Source organism: Fistularia commersonii, chromosome 7, assembly GCF_037954325.1.
Source record: "Fistularia commersonii isolate RoL2024-O1a breed Wild chromosome 7, RoL_Fcom_v1.0, whole genome shotgun sequence".
Taxonomy (NCBI): domain Eukaryota; kingdom Metazoa; phylum Chordata; class Actinopteri; order Syngnathiformes; family Fistulariidae; genus Fistularia; species Fistularia commersonii.
Window position 1 is genome coordinate 9,149,464 of NC_141290.1, and position 22,181 is coordinate 9,171,644.

Sequence of the window (22,181 nt, forward strand, 5' to 3'; positions counted from 1 at the left end):
GGGGGGGGGGCGCAGGGGCGGGGGGCAACAATTGCAATAAAAATAGAAAATAAAAGCATGACTTTTTGCATAGTATTAAATGAACAAAGACATTGAGTTCTTTATTTACAGTTATTCGTTCAAATAAAAATAGCCAGGGGGGAGGGGACTAGGGGGGATGGGATGGGGTCACCGTGGCGACCGCGTGGACGGCTAAAGTGCCAGGATGTTAGCGGTCGGCTAGCTCTTTCTGCATGCTAAGTTGAAGGGGTGTATTGCAAGAGGCGTCGCGCCTTCGTCCTCGTTCGCTTTGTCCGTTTTATATATATATATTATATATACATATATATATAATATTTATATTTATAGATAGATATATCGGGCAGGGAGGGGGGGGGTCAAACATGGCGCCTGTTAAAGCTGAAAGTTCCTTCCTGTTGTGATTCTGACAACGTCCATCTGGAGTGCGCGGGTCGGCGGAGATGGGCGGTCCTAGCTAAGCCCCGCCTCCCCCCGATGGACAGATTGACAAGGACGCGGTGGGGGGGCGGCGGAGGACGAGCGGAAAGGAGACAGAACCGCTTGGGTCAATGATTGTACTCGTTTCTTTTTTTTCTGTGAAAGTAGAAAATCATCCTTTCTTTCTTTTGTTGTTGTTGCATAACGAGTCCACGGCGTCGTGCTCGCCATCAGGGCCGGCGCCGGCGGGTGGGATAAGTCCGGGGTTTCGGAAATAAAAAATGGCCGCCGTCCGCCCGCACGCCGCTCCCCTACCCCTCACCTCGCCGCCTTCTCTCCGACGATGTCTGATTGGCTAAAGCAGGATAAAGATGGCGGAGTCGGAACAGGAGGGGAGGGGGCTGAGTGGTGGCGGGAAGACAAGCGCCATGAAAATGCAAACAGATTTTTCGAGCGGCAGCGGCGGCGGCGTGGCGTGGCGTCCCTGCCAGACAGGAAGTGAAACCAAAATAAAAGAAAAAAGTCCAGCGGTTTTGTTTTCTTGCTTTGTTTCCCTTAAAAAGACAGTTCCTGACGACCAGGCTCCGCCCCCTGCAGGAAGGGGGGTTATAAATAAAAGCACATTTACTTCTGGGTTATATTTTGGTTTCCGCTAAAAATATCTACAGTTCGACAAAATAGCAGGCAAATCCCGACGACCGGGTTTTTTTTTTTCTTTTCTTTTTTTTCTTTTTCTTTGAACCTCAGGTAACCGCACGCCGTCTAAGCTCCGCCCCCTTCCTCCCCCCAGGTATCTCTGTAAACAAATTACATTCTCTTTGAGACATAAATAAGTCAAAGTAGGTTGTTGTTTTTTTTTTGTTGTTTTGTTTGTTTTTTTTTCGAGCCACTGAAGCAGGAACAAGGCGACATGCCGACACAAAGATAAACTCTCTCTAAGTATATTTAGAAGTAATCGGTATTTATAGAATATATCCCGTTGGTGCCATCGTCTTCGCCGTCTTCGCCGTCTTCGCCGTCGTCTTGGGCGGCGAGGCGACCGTGCAAGTTGAAGCCCCGCCCCCTCCCTTGAACCCTCTTTACTTTTACTCCTAAAGGTTTTGAAACCTTTCCAAGTCGAGAGGGTCGAGGGGCTCATTTCCACGACGACGCGAAGAGTGTGTGTGTGAGGGGCGGGGCGGGGCGGGGGGTCGGGGGGGGGGGGGCAGGAAGTCCTCGCCTTGTGGTGAGCAAATAAAACAGGAAGTTGAAAATGAAAAAAAAAAAAAAAAAAAATTAAATTAAATCCCGATAAAATTGAAACCCCTTCAAAGAAATCCTGGGCGAGTTTACATTCATGCAGGAGCAACAATAATAATAATAATAATAATAATCAGGATCTGAATAATAACAACGTCCTTTTTTTAAATTTAATTTAAACTATTATCAGTTCTGGAGGAGGAGGAGAAGGAGGAGGAAGAGGAGGTCCAAGGTCTCTCCATCTCCTCAGCGGCGTCTCCTTCCTCGCCGTCCTCCTCCTCCTCTTCCTCCCGGTGCCTCAGGAGGTTCAGTTTGCAAGTACATGCCGACCAGCATAGGCTCCGCCCACCGGCGGCAGCGGGACGGCTGAGTGGCTTTTTCATTTTCTTTTTCTTTTCTTTATGATTGCATGTTTTTTTTTTTTTTCCTGCCCCACCCCACCCCCACCTCCATTTTTTTTTCCAGGGGGCGGGATGAGATGGTCCCTCGTTTCGGACGGAACGGAAGGAGGAGGAGATGAACCAAGTCTGGAGATGGCGGTGGGAGCAGGGTGGAGGTGGGTTGAGGGGGGGGGGTTTGGTGGAGGCGGGGGCGGTTAGAGGCTGGTCTCCAGGCTGTGCAGGGGGCTGGCGGGGCCGGACGAGGCGGCGGATTTACTGGTGTCGATGGTGAGGTTGATGCCGCTGTCGATGGCGTTGTTGTTCTTGTTAGGGGACGAAGGCTGGCTGGAGAACTTCCTCCGCCGCCGGGCGCCGTCGTCGTCGGTGTCGTCAATGAGGGGGATGTTCGGCGTGGAGTCCTCTATCCTGAACTCCGGCTGCGTCATGAAGTTGTGGATGGACGTCCTGGAGTCGGGCTTCTCCAGGCCTTCGTAGAGGGAGCTGCGGAACGCGTTCACGACACGGATCTGTTTGGCACAGAGAGGGGAGGGGGGACGCCGTGAGGAACGCCGGCCAGGATATGGCGGGATGGGGTGATGGGAGAGGAGGAGCAGCGAGAGAGAGAGGAGGAGGAGGAGGAGGAGGAGGCGGGGGACGCCGCCGCCGCCGCCGGAAAAACAAAAATCACACATTTCAGGGAAAAACGGGTGTGGGGGGGGGAGGAAAAAGCAAGATGGCGCCCGTCGTAAGTATACGCTCGAGTCCGAGGGGCCGTATACCTAGAGACAAGGGGGGGGGGGGGGGTCGGAGGTCACCACATGCACGGCTCTGGTGCACGAGGTTGGTGAGGAGGAAGGAGGTTAGATCGGAGCGGTCCAATGGGGTGAGCGTGAGGCCTCTGGGGGGGCGGAGCCAGGGCCGTCTGTGGGGGAACACCACCCACACACACACACAAACACACACACACACACAAAGACAGAGACGGCACACGGGCGAGGAGGGGGGAGGGGCGGGGAAAACTCAAGTTTGCGTGAAGCTGCTTGAAGGAGAGCAAAACACGGCAGAAACGCACACACAGGATGGATTTCACAGTGAAAGCGGCGTGGTGTGGACAGGAAGTGGACGACAGGTGAGATGCGCCCGCATGCAGCGGCCACAGTGGTGGCGAGGAGGCGCGCGCCGGCGCCCGGCGGCCGAGGCTACGGCTCCGACGGGTCCGGACACCATGCACGTCTGAGTAAACACCCGAGTACGGCCGCCGACGAGGGGCCCGGCGGGCGAGGGGCGGGGCTTAACCCCGGAAGCTCACCTGTCAATCACAGGGCCGCCCGGAGAGACACGCGAGTCGCCGATCAATAGCAGTATCAGATGTCACGTGACGAAACAAGTACTTATATTGCAACGGGTTACTGGCTTTGCACACTCAAAGTACATGTACTCGAGTACTCTACCACCTCGCACGTTGCTACCTGAGGTTTTTTTTTTTTTTTGCACTCAAAGTACTTCCTTGAGTACTATACTAACCTGCTGCTACCTTAGCATCTGAAGCTAACAGGCTAATGCTAGCACTGCTATAATAGCCTAGCGTTCTGAGGCTTTTTCCTGACGAGACGATGGGAGGAGGGTGTTACTATGGCAACGGGAAAAAACAGGATAACACAAATCCATCTCAGCTGAGGATTTTTTTTCACGTAAAAGCAAAATCTGATGAAAACGGCCCCGCTCCCCCACCGGCGCTTTTATTTAGAAAATCCCGCGCTTAAAGCTACCTTTTCTGGAAACGGCCTATTTTTTTTGCCCGCTAACGAGATAAAGGGCGTTCTGTCTGTTGCCGTGGTTACCCAGCACTGCGGGTGGGGGCGTGGGGGGTCCCACACTCGAATGTTTACCCAGTCCCTCGGTCACATTAATGTCCGCAAATGGGATTAATGGAGGATGGCGGTGGAGGTGGTGGAGGTGGGGGGGGTTAACGGGTGATGGTCAGCAGAGGGAGACAAACTCACAACCTGAAATGTCACGCCGTGGGTATCACCCTTAGTCCTGCGGTCCTAGCACTCTGGGGAAACAAACACACATCGACCAATGAGAGGACAGTACACCCGAGCGGGGGAGGAGTCATCAAGATGATTTTGAGAAAAAAACAAACGACAACAACAACAACAAAAACAAACAGACATGAGCAGCAAAAGAAAGAAGAGAAGAGAGAAAATGGAAAACGAAGAACACGTCAGATAGCGACAGAAGACGCCGTCGTCTACGGGGGCGCCGGCCGGCCGGCCCGGCAGAGAGGAAGCCAAGCGGATTGGGCGGCGCCCCCGGAGCGCGGACCAATGAGAGACGGGGGACAGAGAAGCAGACGGACTCACGGCCAGTGGAGGGAGGAGCGGTAGCAGCGGCAGCGCTTGTAGGAGAGGAAAGGGCATTGGACAAGGACACGTGACTAGGACTAGAAACATTGGTTACATCCTGGGTCTGGCTGGTGGTGGACGACTGGCGTCTCAGAGCCCCGGCCCCCTGAAAGGAGGTGCCGCTCTTGAAGGTGTTGACTACTTCGATCTGTGGGGGGGAGAGAGGGGAGGGGGAGAGGAGACTGCTCAGAGTGGAAGGGGAGGTGGTCGGGCTGGGGGTGGGGGCGGCGGGGGGCGTCTACCGAACATCTCCGACCTTCTCGGCGTCTCCCTGAAGGATCTCGACGCCGTCCTGGACGATGAGGGTGGGCAATGAAACCGTGATGTGTCACTACTAAGTTATGACACTGTTATTACCGAGTTATTACACGGTCGTTACCAATGCGGCCGATGGAGGCGTCGGGTTTTATTTTCACTATGAGCGATGGATCGGGGGGGGTGACCTCGACCGACCGCCCCCTTCGATTTTTAATTTAAGCGAGGGGGAAAAAAAAATCCACTGGAGGAGGCCCGGTCGTGGTCCTGCTGAGGGATGGAGGGAAAATTAAACAAAAATGAATGAAAAATGTAAAAAAAATTTTTTTTTTTTTTTTTCTAAATGTATTTACAATAATTTCCACTTTTTTTTTTTTTCTTTTGCATCCGTCGTATTTTATTTTTTAAAATCATCTACTTCCAAGACAATCTCCACCTGGGGATCCATCCGTGACATTCACCCGTAAGATAAAAAAAAAACCAAAACGGGTCCTCACCTGGGTCTGGATCCGATTGAGCCCCCTGAACCAGAGGATCTGCCCCCTGCGGAGCTCCCTCTCCGCGTGGTCGATCTCCTCGTTCTCCTCGTTCACGTCCTCCTCCGGCAGCTCGTCCTTCTGGCTCAGCTGGCCGGCACGCCGCAGGATGCGCAGCCTGCTGTTGGGCACCGTGGCGATCACCTGGACGGGACCACGCGGGACGTCAGAATCCGCGGGGGGGGCTCGAACCGCGGCGGAGAGCGGAGAAGTTTCTCCTCCTCACCTGCCCCCAGACCAGCTCCCCGAGGCCGAGGAACACACACCACATCCACTTCTCCAGGTCCAACGGGTGGCAGCTGAACGGCTTCCCGCCGAACTGCACGATCACGATCTGCACGCAAAGAGCGGGACTCAGCGCGGCGCCGCCACGCGATGCAGAAAGATGCGGAAAAAAGGAAAAAACATTTACCTGCACGGCAAAGGTGCCAAAAACAATAGAGCAGAAGATGGGGTTCCTGAAGATACCTTCAAATACATTCCTCTCGCCGTGGATTTTGCGGGCGTTTATCTCATTGAAGAGCTGCATCATGACGAAAGTGTTGAAGATGATGGTGTAGTGCTCGGACGGCGGCGCGTGGAGAGGAGCGTTGCGTCCGCTGTCGATGTCGAAGATCTTCTCGCCTGTTTGAGGGAAGACGGGGAAAGGAGACGCAATTCATTTTTTTTCCTGCGGCGGGGGACGGCGCGGCGCGAGGAAGCTCCTACCGATGAAGAGCAGCGAGAAGATGATGACCAGCTGGTAGACGCCGTGGCCGAAGATGTTCTTGGTCATGGTGCTGGAGATGAGGGGCTTGTTGCGGCCGTAAGGCCTCCTCTTCAGCAGGGACTCGGTGGGCGGCTCGGTGGCGAGCGCCAGCGACGCAAACGTGTCCATGATCAGGTTCACCCACAACATCTGCACGGCCTTCAGGGGCGAGTCCTGGCGGGAGGGGATAGAAAGATTTCATTTAAGTGAAACAAACTTCAAAATGGATCTGCACTTTATGGCCAAAAGTATTCAAAGCTGTCGCTTAAGTTCATATGCGAGTCAAGGCAGGTGAGCTAATACTTTTGGCCATAAAGCGTGTGCGCTGTGTGTTCGATTGTCCATTATTAAAATTTCAATTATTTCACCTTCACCCAAACTTATTTTCAAAATCCATCTAGTTTAAACGTAATGTGTTGATTTTTCTTTAAATTGTTACCTACACCCAAACGTAATTTTTTTTATTTTTCAAAATCAATCTAATTTAAATGAAATGTATTGATATTTCTTTATATTGTTATATTTCCGCACCCCGATTTTAATAATGAATCCAAATATACTTTGCAAATCTAGCCCATTATTAGCGTCATAAACCGTTAATTACATTGTAATTATATTTTTAATAACACATCTATTAACATGTTTGATATGAATACATAAAATCATTTTTGTTCTTTTTTTTTTTTTTTTTAATTTATTTTATTTTTTTTACACAATTGCTTTTAAATCAACCGCGCCGAGTAAACCCTAAAACACTCATAACACACACACACACACAGACACACACACACACAGACACACACACGCACAAACACACGCACGCACGCACGCACGGTTCCCGACCTGTGTGATACAGGCGCCGGTGAACGCCACAATGACAGCGACCACGTTGACCGTCAGCTGGAACTGCAAGAATTTGGAGATGCTGTCGTAGACGTTGCGGCCCCACATCACCGCCTTGACGATGCTGCTGAAGTTGTCATCGGTCAGGATGATGTCCGACGCTTCCTTCGCCACATCCGTGCCGGCGATGCCCTGGCGAAAGATCACGCCGCCAGATTAAAATCCCGCCTTTTCTGTTATACCTTATGTAAAAAAAGCATCCCTATGTAATAACCATGTAATTACTATATAACAACCGTGTAATAACTATATAATAACTGTAATGCGGAAAAGGTCGCGAGTGGGCGACCCCTTAATCGGAGCATTAATCTGGACTCGCCAGTGTTACAAATAACCATGGGAATTGAAAGGGCACCAAACGTATCACATTTCGTGTCTGGTGCGAATCTGGCCACTAGGGGGCGCTCCTGCCCCACACGGCCACGGACTGCAGATGTGTGTGGGGGGGGGGGGGGGGGGGCTTGTTACCATGGCGAAGCCCACATCGGCCTTCTTCAGTGCGGGTCCATCGTTGGTGCCGTCCCCTGTGACAGCCACCACCTGCCTCTGGTCGGCCATGGTGCTGTCGATAATGCCTGTCACACACACACACGCACACACACACACACACACACACACACACACACACACACACACACACACACACACACACACACGCATACACACACACATGCTGAAATGTCAGGGATGCATGGAAGGCAGCATCTGAAAAATCCCCAAATCCTGGATTTTGTGCAGGTGTGTATACGTGTGTGTGTGTGTGTGTGTGTGTGTGTGTGTGTGTGTGTGTGTGTGTGTGTGTGTGTGTGTGTGTGTGTGTGTGTGTGTGTGTGGGAGCAATTATTGATGCAGCAAACCTTTGACGAGTGTGTGTTTGTCAGTGGGGGAAGATCTGGCCAGAACCCGGAGCTTTGGCCAAACCTTGTCGATGCGCTCCTGCTCCACCTGGACACACACACACACACAAACACACACACACACACACACACACACACACACACACACACAGGGATCAGGCGTCTGCAGATGAAACTGCAGTCCTCCTCCTCCTCCTCCTCCTCCTTACCTCTCCTTTCTCGTTGCGGATCCTCCTGTTGAACTCCTTGCCGTCGATGCACAGGAAGTCCTCCCCGGGGTGGATGATGCCGCACTTGATGGCGATGGCGCGCGCCGTGTTGATGTTGTCACCTGTCACCATGCGCACGGTGATGCCGGCGCGCTGGCACCTCTGGATGGCACCGGGAACCTGGATGGAGGAGAAGGTCAGGAGATGCAGAAGATACTGCATTCACATGTGATACTGTCACATACGATATCTCTCTCTCTCTCTATATATATAATATTGTGCATATACGAGTCTTATATTGACATACATACATATATATATATATATATATATATATATTATAGTGTCATATATTGACATGCATATTTATTTTATATTGACGTATCTATAGATTTCATTCTAATATATATTGATAGTGATGTTTATCATATTGTCACATGACATATATTGACACACTTGATATTTATTGATGTATGTGTGATGTATATATAAAATATCAATTTTATATTGACATATATTTCATGTTGACATTTATGTATTTTATATATATGATATCCACATATGTGGCACCTACATATATCATACCGACATATGACACATACTGACAAATGTATATTTTATATTATCATATGTGACATATATTGATACATATATAATACATTTATTTTACTTTGATGTAAATGACGTATCTATAGATTTCATATCAAACCACTTTGATAAAGATGTATTCAACACATATTGATATGTATCGATATGTATGAAGTGTGTATTTTATATTGAGGTATATAGCATGACAACGTTGACATATGTGTTTTTTATATCAAAATTTTTATGATGTATTGACATATATATTCAATATCAACATGTATGACATATATATTATATTGACAGATTTGACATATTGATAAATATTATACTTTATATTATCAGATATGACATCTGTATATCTATATAAAATATTGTCATATATGACATATTGTCATGCTCACGTATTTTATATTGACATTTATGACATATCTATGGATTTCATAACAACAGATATTGACATATGTATATATCATATCAGCATATATTGATACAGATTTATATATGATGTTGTTGTACGACGGAATATCAAAAGTCCCAGAAACAACCCCTGAGGAACCTCAGCATCCACCTGGAACCAGAGCGGATTCCTAAAGAGGAACCGGATCGGAACAGAACCGGGGCCGGAATGGAAATTAAAGGCTGTTAGGGAAAGGACTTAAAACGACTAAACCGCTACATTTAGCAAAATATTGAAAATAAACATGTGTTCCTTGACGTCCTTTCAGATCATACAGGATTTGGGGGTCAAACAACCGCAGCTGGGGAAAGAGGCGGGGCTTAACTTGGAAGGGTCACTTGTCAATCACACATTCACAACCATTCATCCTCTCATTCACTCCTGCAGACAAATTTCGAGTCTCCAGTGGACCCTCTGTCTACTTTGGGACTGTGGGAGGAAGACGGGGAACCTGGAGAACACAGAGAGAACTCTCTGGAAGAACACGTTTCAGCAAAAGGGTTGGGAACAGGCTGGTACAGTATCTCCAGACCGGGGGTTCAAAATTCATCTGCGGAGGAAAAAAACTACCATGCATCAGGTACGTCCGGTTCTCCCACCTCCGGCCTGACGGGGTCCTCGATCCCCACCACGCAGATGGCGGTGAGGTCGCTGAGGATGGCGTTTTCGTCATCCCAGTTGGGCTCGGGGTTGCTGGAGAAGTCCCTGTAGGCCACGCAGATGGTCCTCAGGCCGTCGCATGCCATGGGTTCGATCACCTTCTTCACCATCTCGTCCTTGTCCCGAGGGCGAAACACCCGCGGCTCGCCGGCCTCGCTCAGGATGTGGTTGCACCTGGAGGGAAAGCGGGGGGAGAAGAACCCTTGGAGACTCCTCTTGCTGTGGATCCAACCTCCCCAGATGAGGGAAAACTAACAGAAGAAGCCGGAGTTGGAGGGGAAGCTGTTCGTTCCAGATTTGCTCTTGAGTCGTCGTGAACTCCCCGTGAACCGCACGCCGCTCTGAATCTCCCCACCACCGGGAGGCGGATTACAGGACCGAGGCGCACGTTTTTCAGAGAATAACCCGGTTGCTGAGAGGATGGCGCCATAGTCGAGGAACATCAAACGCAAGTTCTGACAAGAGACTTTGTGCTGGAACCTTAATATATGCAGCCTCAGAAGGGAGACGCTAATAAAGCTAGCAGGCTATGGCTGGTTTCGGTCCGCTTAAGAGCCGTGCAGATGAACCGGCTGTGACTCCGAAATAAAGTGCCTTGCAGAGGTCCATCCCAAGACTTCGAGGCTTCAAGGTGCTTCTGGAAAGGATGGACTTCCTTACGACGTAACCTGACATAAAACTACGGTCCTGTGGGATTCACACACGGTACCGAGGGACCCATGGTAGAGGGGGGCTCACAGTAAGTCCAGACACTTCTGTCTTATCTGGGACCATTCATGATTTAATATCATCAAGACATACCAAAAGGGCATTTGCTGAAAAGGCATGGTGCCATTCGAAAGGGAGATACGTCACACGGTCATCAACATACAAATGGAAGCAGATACTGTGCCTTCCAATGATGGACCCCAGTGGGGCTTAAAATCGACCCCTGTCAGTCATCGCAAAGCTGCCACTCAACATGATTGACAGCTCTGGTATTTAAAGCTCGGGTTGATGATCGTCCCTGAGGTCCTGGTCCGGTGGGGCGGGTGACATGTGACTCCTGCGTGATCTGAACAAATTCCGTTTGATTTTCAAGAAATAAACTACTCCGGGATTGGGACTTGTATGGCTGATGTTACATTTAGGGGGCAAAGGAAATTTGGGGGCTTGATACTGCAGTATTCAGTCGTAGTATTGCATAATTTTTGCTCTTCTCACCAGAAGTCTACCTTAAAAGGAAACAAAAAGTCTTACTTTTTGAGGACAATCTCGGAGGCGCCCTTGCTGTACATGCGGAAGTTCCCATCGGGCAGCTTGATGACGGTACTCATGGACTTCCTGACGGAGTTGAAGGTGTAGACTTTGTAGAGCTTCTCCTCAGGGATCTGGTTCCTGATGGGCTGGTAGTCCCGCTTCAGGTCCAGGACCAGGCCCAGCAGCCCGCACTCCGTCTTGTTGCCCACTTGCTTCGGGAGACCGCCTTCCTTGTCCGGGGGCTGAAGACAGAAATTAGCAAGAGTTGGGTTCTGGTCACCACGCTACAGAGAAAAAGAGTCTTTTTCTGCCTATACCTAACCTATACTGTACCTTCTGAGGTGTAGGTTAGCATTGGAAAATAAACCTAGCATGAAGAAGTTCATGTTCTCCTTGCGGATCACCCCCCCCCCCCATGCATGTAACCATGGATCTCACTTTGAACACGAATCCGCCGCTGTTAGCATGAATATTACATAATGTGCACAACCCTAACATCATTATAATCATTATTATGATTATTATTAATAAAACTAATGATGATAATAACTAGCTTCTTCACCAATCTCTGGTGCTAATTGAAGGAGACAGTTATGGCAGCAGGACCGGCAAATATGACGCAAAACATCTGCGCTAACTAGCAGTGCCCATCTCCCTGCTCGGGAATAACAACCGATTATATCTATACTGCTTTTGTTAAATACTGTGAGTATAAGCACTACTCGGGTGTGTTTTAAATACAGTCCAAATTCGATATTTTCTTAGCGGAGACCCGTTCTGCTGTCCATCTCCTCCTGACGGATCCGATTAATCGCCCCGGCAGCTCGGATTTTCCAGAGAATATTGATTAACTCATTCACGCGGCCCTGTTAGTTGCAGCTGCCGGGGAAGGGGACCTGGTGACCGGACATCTCTGGCAAATATCCCTCTTGGGAAGGATAAATACTTGGTACCCCGGGGTTTGCGGTCAATAAACAAATGAATGTTACGTCCTAATGGCCAGTGACTGAACCGGGTAGACGATGTGACCGACGAACAGGAGCGCAAGAATGTGGGACGAACGGAAAAAATAGACCTTGTGCTGAACTGAGATATCCTTCGTCATATATGGGTCATATATGGGTCATATATGGAGATATATGACCCTTCACCCTCTCATTCTACATCATATAGAGCGATACAACCGCTCACCCTACAGAGACATACAACTGTCGACCCTCTCATTCAAACTAATGTGGAGACATACATCCCTTCACCCTATGGAGACCTGCAACAATTCACCTCTCATCCACACATCTGGACGATGTAGGGTCTCCACCGAATCTCCTGCATGTGTTTGGACGTTGGAGGAACCCGGAGAACCTTGAGGAACCCCACTCAGACATTTGGAGCCTCCACACAGAAAGGCCCCCAGTGGGAATCCAACCGAGAGGCAAAGGCACATCAAGACCGGTAGCTCCTCGCACAGAAATCGGGAAGAACCCGGCGGGTTCTCTGGGAGAACCTTCTCAGAAGTTCCTCCGAGGACGAACCGGACCGGAGTCTCCAGGCGGGGAGGTTCTGGCACGTCCGGTCCGAGCAGCTGGTCCCCGGACGCCCCTGCAGGCGGAGGGCATATGCCGCAGGAAGAGCTGGCAACTCCACTTCCTGCCTCACCCGGGGCTCTTCTTAATCCACACCTCCTGCTCCTTCCTCTTCTCTTCTCCGTATCTCCCCTTTTCTTCACCTCTACCTCCACCCCGACACACACACCTCCCGCCATGTTCCTCCACGGAAGCAGAAGATGATAATCCAGCTCGGTCAACCGGGCTACAACCTGAAGGGGGCTGGAGGACGGGTGAAGCCTTCCACACCACGACGAGGAGGCTCGTCGCGTGAGGATGCTTCTCTTCCACCGGAGAGATGTTGGAGGATCTCGTGGCTTCTCTGACGTAAGCGAGACGTCCGGTCGGAGGACGGGAGAGCCGACTCTACAAACATGGCCGCCGTTTCATACCGGCCGACCTCACGCTCAGAGGCCGGGTTTTCTCTGCTAGAACCAGGATGGCTGACAACTCCATGAAAATACTTCATGACGGTACAAGGTTGTGCTAGGTATTTCCTCAATACTGGTACTACTACTACTACTACTACTACTACTAATACTATGGGACCTCATGATTGTAGTTCTAAAAAACACTGCTGAAGTACATTTGTAGTTTCTTCTCGTGACACCGACCATAATGATTTCTCGCCCTCCCCGTGCCTGCAGTCATGACTAGAGCAGGTGGTTAAAGCCACATGAGACGGAGCTCCCAGGGCGCCAACACACACACACACACACACACACACTCAATGCGGCACTGCGAGAACATACACCTGCGAGCTGAGCGCACCTGGCAGCTTTTCTGTGCCAGATATGACAGATGTGTGTGTGTGTGTGTAATGTACAGGCGAGCGCACAACACACACACACACACACACACACACACACACACACACACACACACACACACAGACACACACTGTGTCAATATATCCCATACATGATGAAAGAACAAGCTCTAGCTGAAGGAGGCAGTTTTCCATGCCACTAACGCTCGCTGTGTTATGTATGTATGGATTTATGCATATATGCATGTGTGTGTGTGTGTGTGTGTGCGTGTGCGTGTGCATGTGCCGTGAAGATGCCGACCAGAGCTTCGGGAGTCGGCTCGTCCTCAGGAGTCTTTGGAGACGGAGCTAACGAGGCCCCGTCCCGAATTTATTTGAGCCTCCCGAATTTGGCTGAATAAATAGATGAATATATAAAGAGTCTTCAAAGCTTTTTGATAAAAACGCGGTGGCTCTCGGCTCCATTTTCACCCCGACACTTCTTGTGTGATCATGGAGAAAGTGTCGCTGGGGGGGGGGGGGGGGGGGGGGGGGGCGCAACTGACTGCTACACTAACTATGCACCAGGTGGTAATTATTACATAGTAATAAACATTCTGAATGATTATTACTGTGTAATAAACATTATGCATGATTATTACATAGTGATAAAAATTCTGTGTGACTATTACTGTGGAATAAACACATTGCATCCATTATATTTAATGTTACAATAACCGGAGAAGAAGAGGAGAGGAAAACCTGCAAGTTCTGCACTGCAAGCACTGTTACACTGAAGCTGCACTGTAACTACAACGTTGTTACACTGTTATCGCACTATTATTACGCTGTTACGACACTGTAACTACAGTGTTATTACACTGTTACTACACTGTTATTACACTTACTACACTGTTACTATGATGTAATTAAACATTGACTACACGTTATTACACTTGTTCTATGCAGTACCTACACTGTTACTACACTGTAATTACGTTGTTATCACACTGTTACTACTCTTATCGACATGACTACGCTTTACTACACTATTACTACTATGTAATTACATTTTTACATCTCCGTTACAACTCTCTAATTACACTATTCCCACACTGAAAACTGACACAGACACAAAATTACACCGTTATTACACATAATTAAATTTTACTACATTGTATTTACATCGTTACTACAATGTAAATACAGTGTGATTACACTAATTAAATGGTTACGGCACTAAAAATTGAATACACATTACATACACTACCTACGCTTTACACTGACACTACAATGCTATTACACTGTTACAACACAGTAAATGCAATATTATTACATAGTAATTATGCTGTTATTACGCAGTTACTACAATTTTCATTCCACTACTATTACACTGTAATTACATTGTTACTGCACTGTGTGCAAACACAAACACACGCACACACACACACACACACACACACACACACACACACACACACACACACACACACACACTCATACACACCTCCATGTTGGTGCCAGAGTTAGGAGACACCTACCAGTATCTTGGTGGTGTAGGCACTGTTGAGGGAGATGGAGTTGACAAGAAGTTCCAGGGATTTGGGCGGCAGGACCCCGGGATCTGGGATGACCTTGTAGTGCACGTCGCCGACGTAGCACTGCACGGCCGTCATGCGGTTGGTGGTGAGCGTGCCCGTCTTGTCGGAGCAGATGGCGGTGGCATTTCCCATGGTTTCGCACGCGTCCAGGTGACGCACCAGGTTATTGTCCTTCATCATTTTCTGTGGAGAAGAAGGAGCGCCAAAGCACTTCAGGCTAGCCACTGTATCAGCTAATGTGCGCGGTGGCGGCGGCGGCGGCGGCGGCGCCTTACCTTAACGGAGTAGGCCAGGGAGATGGTGACGGCGAGCGGCAGCCCTTCGGGAACCGCCACCACCAGCACCGTCACGCCAATGATGAAGAACTTGACGAAGTACTGGATGTAGATGGGCGTGCACTCCGGCAGCCACGGACGCTTCTGTACCACGAAGTTGTCGATGGCGAAGTAGAGGACCAGGATGATGACGGTGATGGCCGACATCAGCAGGCCTGGTGACGGCGACCGGAAAGTTGGTTCAGACATAATTCGTTTGGTTTCAAGGTCGTGGTGGACTTTCAATGGAATTTGTCCGACCGCCCGGTTGAGACCAGTCTCACCGGGTTGTCCTGGTGGCGCCGTCTTTTTTCAGCACGTGTAATTACTTCATTAGGAAGACATGCACCAGCGTAATAAAGTCTTTTGACCCTGTTACAGTGTAATAGCAGTGTAATTACACTGTAATAACAGTGTAATTACAGTGTAATAACACATCACATGGAGCCAAGGCTTCCATGATTAGAAATACCAGCTTTTACGAACGTGGATTAGCTTATTTTGCGAGCACTTTGGAAAGCGTTGTGCCCCATTAGGCTCCTCCCCCTCTTCCCAAGCCCCGCCCCCTTCCTCCTACCCGCTTTGCCGATCTGGACGGCCAGCTTGGTGAGCTTTCCCTGCAGCACGGACTTCTCCTTCTTCGGGATGGACACCTTCTTCCTCTCCTTCTCCTCCTCCCCGCCCTCGGCGCTCTTCAGCGGCTGCATCTCCATGGCGGCGGCGCCGTCCTGTTTCTTCACTGCTGACGGCGAAGGAAAAGAAAAAGAAGAGGACGGAGAAGAATTTGAGAGTTTGACCAGAAAGATAAAGAAGATAAGATAAAAGAGGAGGTCTTAGGGGGAGGGGGAGGTCCAGAGGTCCTGAGGGTGTGGTCAGGTCAGGTGACGGAACAGGAAGTTGACGTTTTCACTTCCTGTTCCGCAGTTTAAGGGTGCACAAAATAAAAGTGGAGAAGGATAAGAGGTGTGTCTGTGAGTGTGTGTGTGTGTGTCTGTGAGTGTGTGTGTGTGTGTAGTACACCATGATAGCAGAGGGTGCGTACACAAGTACACAATGTACACGACTAGTAAAACTTTTACTCATATTCTATATATAGATATAGAAAAGTTCATAAGCCTGCATCCTCTCAAGCCCCCTCCCTCATTGTATACAGTAGTTTGATGACTGGGCAACACACACACTCTCACACACACACACACACACACACACACACACACACACACACACTCTCACTTTTGCCTCCCCCTTCCCATGATCTCGTCCAATCAGACGTCTCGGCTCCTCTTCCATCCCGACACAGCGGACTTACATAACGAGGCGTGAAATAAATAAAGAACAAATTGATGCAGATGTGTGGGTGTGTGTACGCATGCGTGTGTGTGTGTGTGTGTGTGTGTGTGTGTGTGTGTGTGTGTGTGAACCGACTTCACGGGACCAACCCCCCCCATGCTAGCACACCTGGTTTTCCTGGGACCCCGTTTGACTGTGAGGCTCATCCTCATGATTTTAACACATTAGTTGTGTGTGTGTGTGTGTGTGTGTGTGTGTGTGTGTGTCGGGGTACAAAAGGTCAACCGGAGAGGGAGGGGCACAAGGACCAGACGAGCGGCAGTGACAGGCGTGACCCCCCCACCCACCCATCCTTGCAGATCCACCGAATCTCATTTAACTTAATTGCCTCTCCTGCACGGTGCGGTCTAATCCTTGGAGCGGCGGCGAGCGATACGGAAGTGGCTGGAAAGTAATGAGGGATTCTCGACCCGCGTTTGACCCCAGAGCTGACGCTGCACGCCACGGAGGGAAGGAAGGAGGAGGAGGAGGAAGAGGAGGAGGAAGAGGAGGAGGAGGAAGAGGAGGAAGAGGAGGTAGACGTGGGTCGGGTTACCTTTAATCTGGTTGCTCTCCACATTGCCATCTTGCATTTTACCTACGATGGAGACAACACAGGACAGTGACAACAGAAATAACCAAGGCAGACGGGTCGGTCAACAAGCGGTCGCCACGGAGACGGCAAACAGGGCGAGGGACGGGAAAGGGAAACAAACAAGGGTGGGGTTTGGGGGGGGGGGGGGGGACATTTAGGGTTGCGGCGTTGATTAAACCAGACTTAATGGGAAGTCATCGGTTGTGAGCGGCGGCGTGCAAAGGTGAGGACGGGAGCAAGTGCGGGATCACACACTCACATACTCGCGCACACACTTGCACACACTCACACAACGAGACGGAGGGGGGGGGGGGCGGAGGTGCCCGGAGGAGACGCCTCCCACACGGCGTGGTTACGTAAGAACAATGGAAACGTAAGGCGGGGGCGGCTGGGGGGGGTCATTTACCGTTTACACGCCACAGAATAAATACATCTGTGTGTTTGTGGGTGTTATTACACTGTGACTGCACTGTCATTACACAGTTATTACACGTTATAACACTGCTACCACACCGTCATTACACCATTATTACACTGTGACAACACTACAACTAGTTGATGATGAAGAACAACCTTTATTGTAATATTTAGTTGTAAATGAAGCACAACTTCAGTGAAATTGCAGTGAGCCGACGGCGTCTCCTGAGCAGCTCCAGGGGAGCGGATACGGCGCTTGGATAGGCTGCAAGTAGAACCAGGAATGCACGGAATTACACCCTAATCACACTGTTATTACACCATTATTGCACTGAAATTACATTGTTACTAATCTGAAATTGCATGGTTACACTGTTATTACACTAATTGCACTTTTGCCACACTGAAAACCGTAGACACGATATTGCACCGTTATAACACTGCTACTATACTGTTATTACACATAATTACACTGTTACTACATTGTATTCACTCCATTACTACACCGTAAATACAGTGTAATCACACTAATGACACTGTTACCGCACTCAAAATTGTAGACACATTATTATACTGTTATTACACTGCTACTACACTGTTATCACACAATTACACTGTTAATACAGTGTAACTACATTGTTATTACACTAATTCAATTAACTGCACAGAAAACCGTAAAGACACCGTTCTTACACTGTTACGACACTGTTACTACACTGCTCCATTTAATTGCACTGTTACTGCACTCCAACTACACTGTTAGTTTCTTTATTGTTAGTACACTGATTACACTGCACTTTAGCCTATACATACACATTATTACACTGATTCTATGCTGATATTACACACTACTGCACTGTAATAACACTGTAATTACACTGTAATTACACTGACATTACAGCATCCTTATACAGCATGTATTCATATACTCTTTCTCTATGAGGCCTGGAGCTGTAGGGTCGTACGCCTCCCCCCCAAATCCACACCGGCAAGTGCAAAGGGGGGAGGATGAAGTGTGTGGGGGGGCAGGAGGAGGAGGAGGAGGAGGAGGAAGAGGAGGAGGAACGAAGAGTCACAACACAGAGAGAAGGTGTGGTTTCGGACCTACCATTAATTAAGTTGGCACTGCCGGGGGCATTAAAGCTTGTTGCCCCGTCCGTGGCTATAGTGGCGATGGGGTGGATGGGGGGGTGCGAGCAGTCTAGCCAGTAACAATGGGCGCACACACACACACACACACACACACACACACACACACACACAGACACACAACAACGGACAGAAACACATGGTTATAAGGCGTCAAGGACATTTAGCATCTGCAGGTTGAGGCTAAAACCTAGCGTCATTCTGGGTGGGGGGGTGGATGTGCACGTGAACACGTTGAACGAGTGCAAACGCTGGACGTACACCAAACATCTGAACACCAACCAGAGCAACCAGGGACACGGCAGCAGCAAACACCTCCGTCACTACACAGTCATAAGCGTTTGATTAACTCCTGGCGGTTGGATTTAGCTTAAAGAGGAGCACCGTTTAATTAGCTCACCTCCGAAAGCGCCCCCCGGCGCCATGGCGCCGGCGCGACACACACACACACACACACACAAACAGCAACGGGGGCGATGTCAGGGGGGGCAAACCAGAGATGAGAGGATGAAAGTGGTGATTTGAAAGGAGGGTTTGATGAAAAGAGGGGAGAGGCAAGAAGTTTTGGGTTAATTAAATTAATTTAGGCGAATGTAAAGCGGCAACTGCGTTGCCGTGGCAACCGGCGCCGGACGGCGGCAGCTCCGAACTACGGACGCCGAAGTTAATTGCATTTTGGTCCGTGTTCGGAAAGAAGAAGGAGGAAAAGGAGAAAGAGAAGAAGAAGGCCCAAGGTCACTTTCCGATGCTCATGAGTGGGAGTTAATAGCAACAAAGGAAAGAAGATTAATTTGGTTTCTGGGTTTTTATCTCAGCGCCGAGAGCGGGACGCTTCCTCGCCGCCGCTCTAGAGCGAGGCTCCCCGTCAAGGAGGAACCGTGGATGCTCGCCACATAAAAGGACAGGGGCGTTGGAGAAGGAGTCAGCTACAGGGAGGAGAGGCTAAAGGTCAGTTGGGGATTTGTGGGTTTGAAAAAAGGCACAAAAGAAGAAGAAGAGGAGGAGGTCAAGAGGCGTTCCCCAGGTGATGCCCTACCTGTGCTGTGGCTTCCGGACTCCACTGCCCGTCCTTGGAACAACAAGAGAGCAATGACAAAAATGCACCCGAGCCCACAGGATCTGCTAGCAGCAGCTGGCAGCTGCGCTAATGTCGCGCCATCCCAAGCTAACAGAATCTGACCACGTCTGAACGTTTAGAATGACCGGGACAGGGAAGAGCCACCGCAGAGACAGGGTAACGGTCTTACCTTTCTTCTCCTTCTTCTCCTCTTCCTCCACGCCGGCGCCCAGGAGGGTGAAGATGATCCCCGTTTGGGAGTTGACCCCGACCGCCGTCACCACCATGCGCCCCGACCCCTCCATCACATGGGTACCTGTATAGGGTGGGAACAGGCAATTTAGCACAAGCTACACCTGCACTTTGTCTGAAGGCAACTCGGGGTGATCCGACAGTGTGTCCACCGGTATCTGTCAAACTCTTGCATACGTAACCGTACGTCCAATCAAGCATACCGATGAGGCAATCAAGGTTTGCCTTATGGATTCCTGACCACCTTAAACCCATCTGCCACCTTCAGGTCCAAGCCCCTCGTGTTCATTTCCTCGTTTCGACTCCAGACCTCGGGGTCATCTCCGTCTCTTGCGCCAGAAGCCGGCGAAGTCAGAACTTCCAGAAGAAAACCCTTTGGGCTTACTGGCTAGCAGGCACGATTTCAGCGCTGCTAACAAGGTAATAACAATGTAATTATCGAATTACGCAACTAACGTAATTACACTAACTAGCTTGCTCACGAAGGGGGAGCTAAACCACCTGACCTCTTCTGCTCGACAACGGGCGAGGATCATTTTGGAGATGCAATGGTAAAATCAGAAGGGTAACGGTTTGCGTTGGCATGTTAGCAACCTTAGCATTGCTTTCACAGTGAACAATTCTAGATTGTTTCTTCAAAGCGGCCTGGAATTTTGCTCCGGTTCCATGTCCTTGAGGGCATGAGAAGAACTCGACGTTCCTTCATCTCTGCATCGGCGCGATGGCTCCTCAAGCTGAAAAAGAAGTTCACCCTCACATGCTTGTGGAAAAGAAAACGTGGCTTTTGGAAGGAAAAACAAATTAAAAGCGTGGAATTAGGGCTGCTTCATTATTCAGTGGATGTGTGGCTAACAAACACACACACACACACACACACACACACACACACACACGCACACACACACACACACACACACACACAGAACATTATTAACCTTTGGGAAAATGTGGGTGAACATGAGGCTAATTAGAGAAGGCATCAAAAAAAAGGGACACAGCTAATTATCTGCAGGGGAACGCGTTGAGATGTTTCTGTTACGGGAGCTGATCTTCAACAAAGGTCCCGGAGCTTTGAGTCCAGATGAAGAAGCTACCAGAAACAAAATGATCAAGAGGGAAAGAAGCAGCCGAGCGCAGGGAAGTACCAACAACAAATGCATTTTGGACTATGATGTTTTGCAGATGACAGTGTGATCTGCAGTGGGAACAGGGAGCAGGTGGAGCAACATCTAGTAAGGTGGAGGTATGCTCCTGGAGTGCAGATAGATGAAGGTCAGCTGCCACAAGACAGAGTACATGTGAGAGAATGAGAGGAACCCAAGTGGAGGTGATGCTACAGGGAGTGGAGATGAAGAAGGTGAAGGACTTTAGGTCTACTTGGGGTCAACAGTCCAGAGCGTGGAGAAGAAGTGGAGGAACGTGTCAGCGGTGATAAGAGAGGATCAAGGAAGACGGGAGTGAGAGCGGCCATGTTGTCTGGTTTGGAGACACTGAGGAGAAGACATGAGGCAGAGCTGGAGGCAGCAGAGATGAAGATGTGGAGGTTCCTCTTTGGAAGTGGAAAGATGGAGAGGCTCAGGAAAGAGTACTTCACAGGGACAGCAGATGGTAGATGTTCTGGAAATAAAGTCAGACCGAGATGGTTTGGACATGGACATGGAGGAGGGATGGTGAAGATCTGTGTAGAGGGATGCTGAGGATGGAGCTGCCAGGCTAGAGGTCTAGCCGGGGAGAGTCAGGAAGTTAGTGTGAGAGGAGAGGGTTAGATGGAGGCAGATGATTGCCCGTGGAGACCCCTGGAGAAGAAGAAGACTTTAAACAAATGCATTGGATTATGTACACCATAAACCCCAGCAGTAGACAAAGAGCTCATGTTCAAGATTTTGCCAAAAACGACATGCTTTTTTGTTTTAAATCCAGAGGCTGACTGGATGCAGACGTGATAAAGCATCTCCTTCCATCTCCAGGGGTTGTAAATCCTTCTCGATGGCGGAAAGTGAAGAAGGAAGCTTGGGTTTCCGGTTTTTCCGCCCACATCGGAAGGGAAGAGGAGCCCTCTCAGACCTTATTTCCTAACTTTTGCAACACGATGGAACTTTAATTGCTGTTGAAGGGAACCCATGAGCAGAGTTTTCAAAAGTACCTGAGGGCAGGAACAGACACCAATACAGATGGTTCTCCTTTTCCTCCCATTTTGT

General features: G+C 49.5%; 1 protein-coding gene across 8 annotated transcripts in view; it reads right to left on the reverse strand.

The window, feature by feature from the left end:
- Positions 1 to 70: 70 nt before the first annotated feature.
- The window catches only part of atp2b2 (ATPase plasma membrane Ca2+ transporting 2), a 39,324-nt gene continuing 17,213 nt past the window's right edge, over positions 71 to 22,181 (reverse strand). For 2 of the 8 annotated variants that reach the window (XM_086149660.1, XM_086149661.1), the window contains exons 6-22: positions 19,922 to 20,047; positions 18,634 to 18,726; positions 17,070 to 17,111; positions 15,762 to 15,926; positions 15,146 to 15,360; positions 14,811 to 15,053; positions 10,918 to 11,159; positions 9,618 to 9,852; positions 7,974 to 8,153; positions 7,765 to 7,852; positions 7,376 to 7,482; positions 6,848 to 7,039; positions 5,965 to 6,178; positions 5,669 to 5,880; positions 5,483 to 5,590; positions 5,218 to 5,400; positions 71 to 2,584 (exon numbers count right to left, since the gene is read on the reverse strand). In XM_086149660.1, the coding sequence (XP_086005786.1) occupies positions 2,273 to 2,584; positions 5,218 to 5,400; positions 5,483 to 5,590; positions 5,669 to 5,880; positions 5,965 to 6,178; positions 6,848 to 7,039; positions 7,376 to 7,482; positions 7,765 to 7,852; positions 7,974 to 8,153; positions 9,618 to 9,852; positions 10,918 to 11,159; positions 14,811 to 15,053; positions 15,146 to 15,360; positions 15,762 to 15,926; positions 17,070 to 17,111; positions 18,634 to 18,726; positions 19,922 to 20,047 (2,957 nt within the window). In that variant the 3' untranslated portion in view covers positions 71 to 2,272. Of the gene's footprint in view, positions 2,585 to 4,063; positions 4,114 to 4,423; positions 4,614 to 5,217; positions 5,401 to 5,482; positions 5,591 to 5,668; positions 5,881 to 5,964; positions 6,179 to 6,847; positions 7,040 to 7,375; positions 7,483 to 7,764; positions 7,853 to 7,973; positions 8,154 to 9,617; positions 9,853 to 10,917; positions 11,160 to 14,810; positions 15,054 to 15,145; positions 15,361 to 15,761; positions 15,927 to 17,069; positions 17,112 to 18,633; positions 18,727 to 19,921; positions 20,048 to 22,181 lie in introns of all 8 variants that reach the window. The other 6 variants (XM_086149667.1, XM_086149664.1, XM_086149663.1 and 3 more) reach the window with 6 other exon arrangements.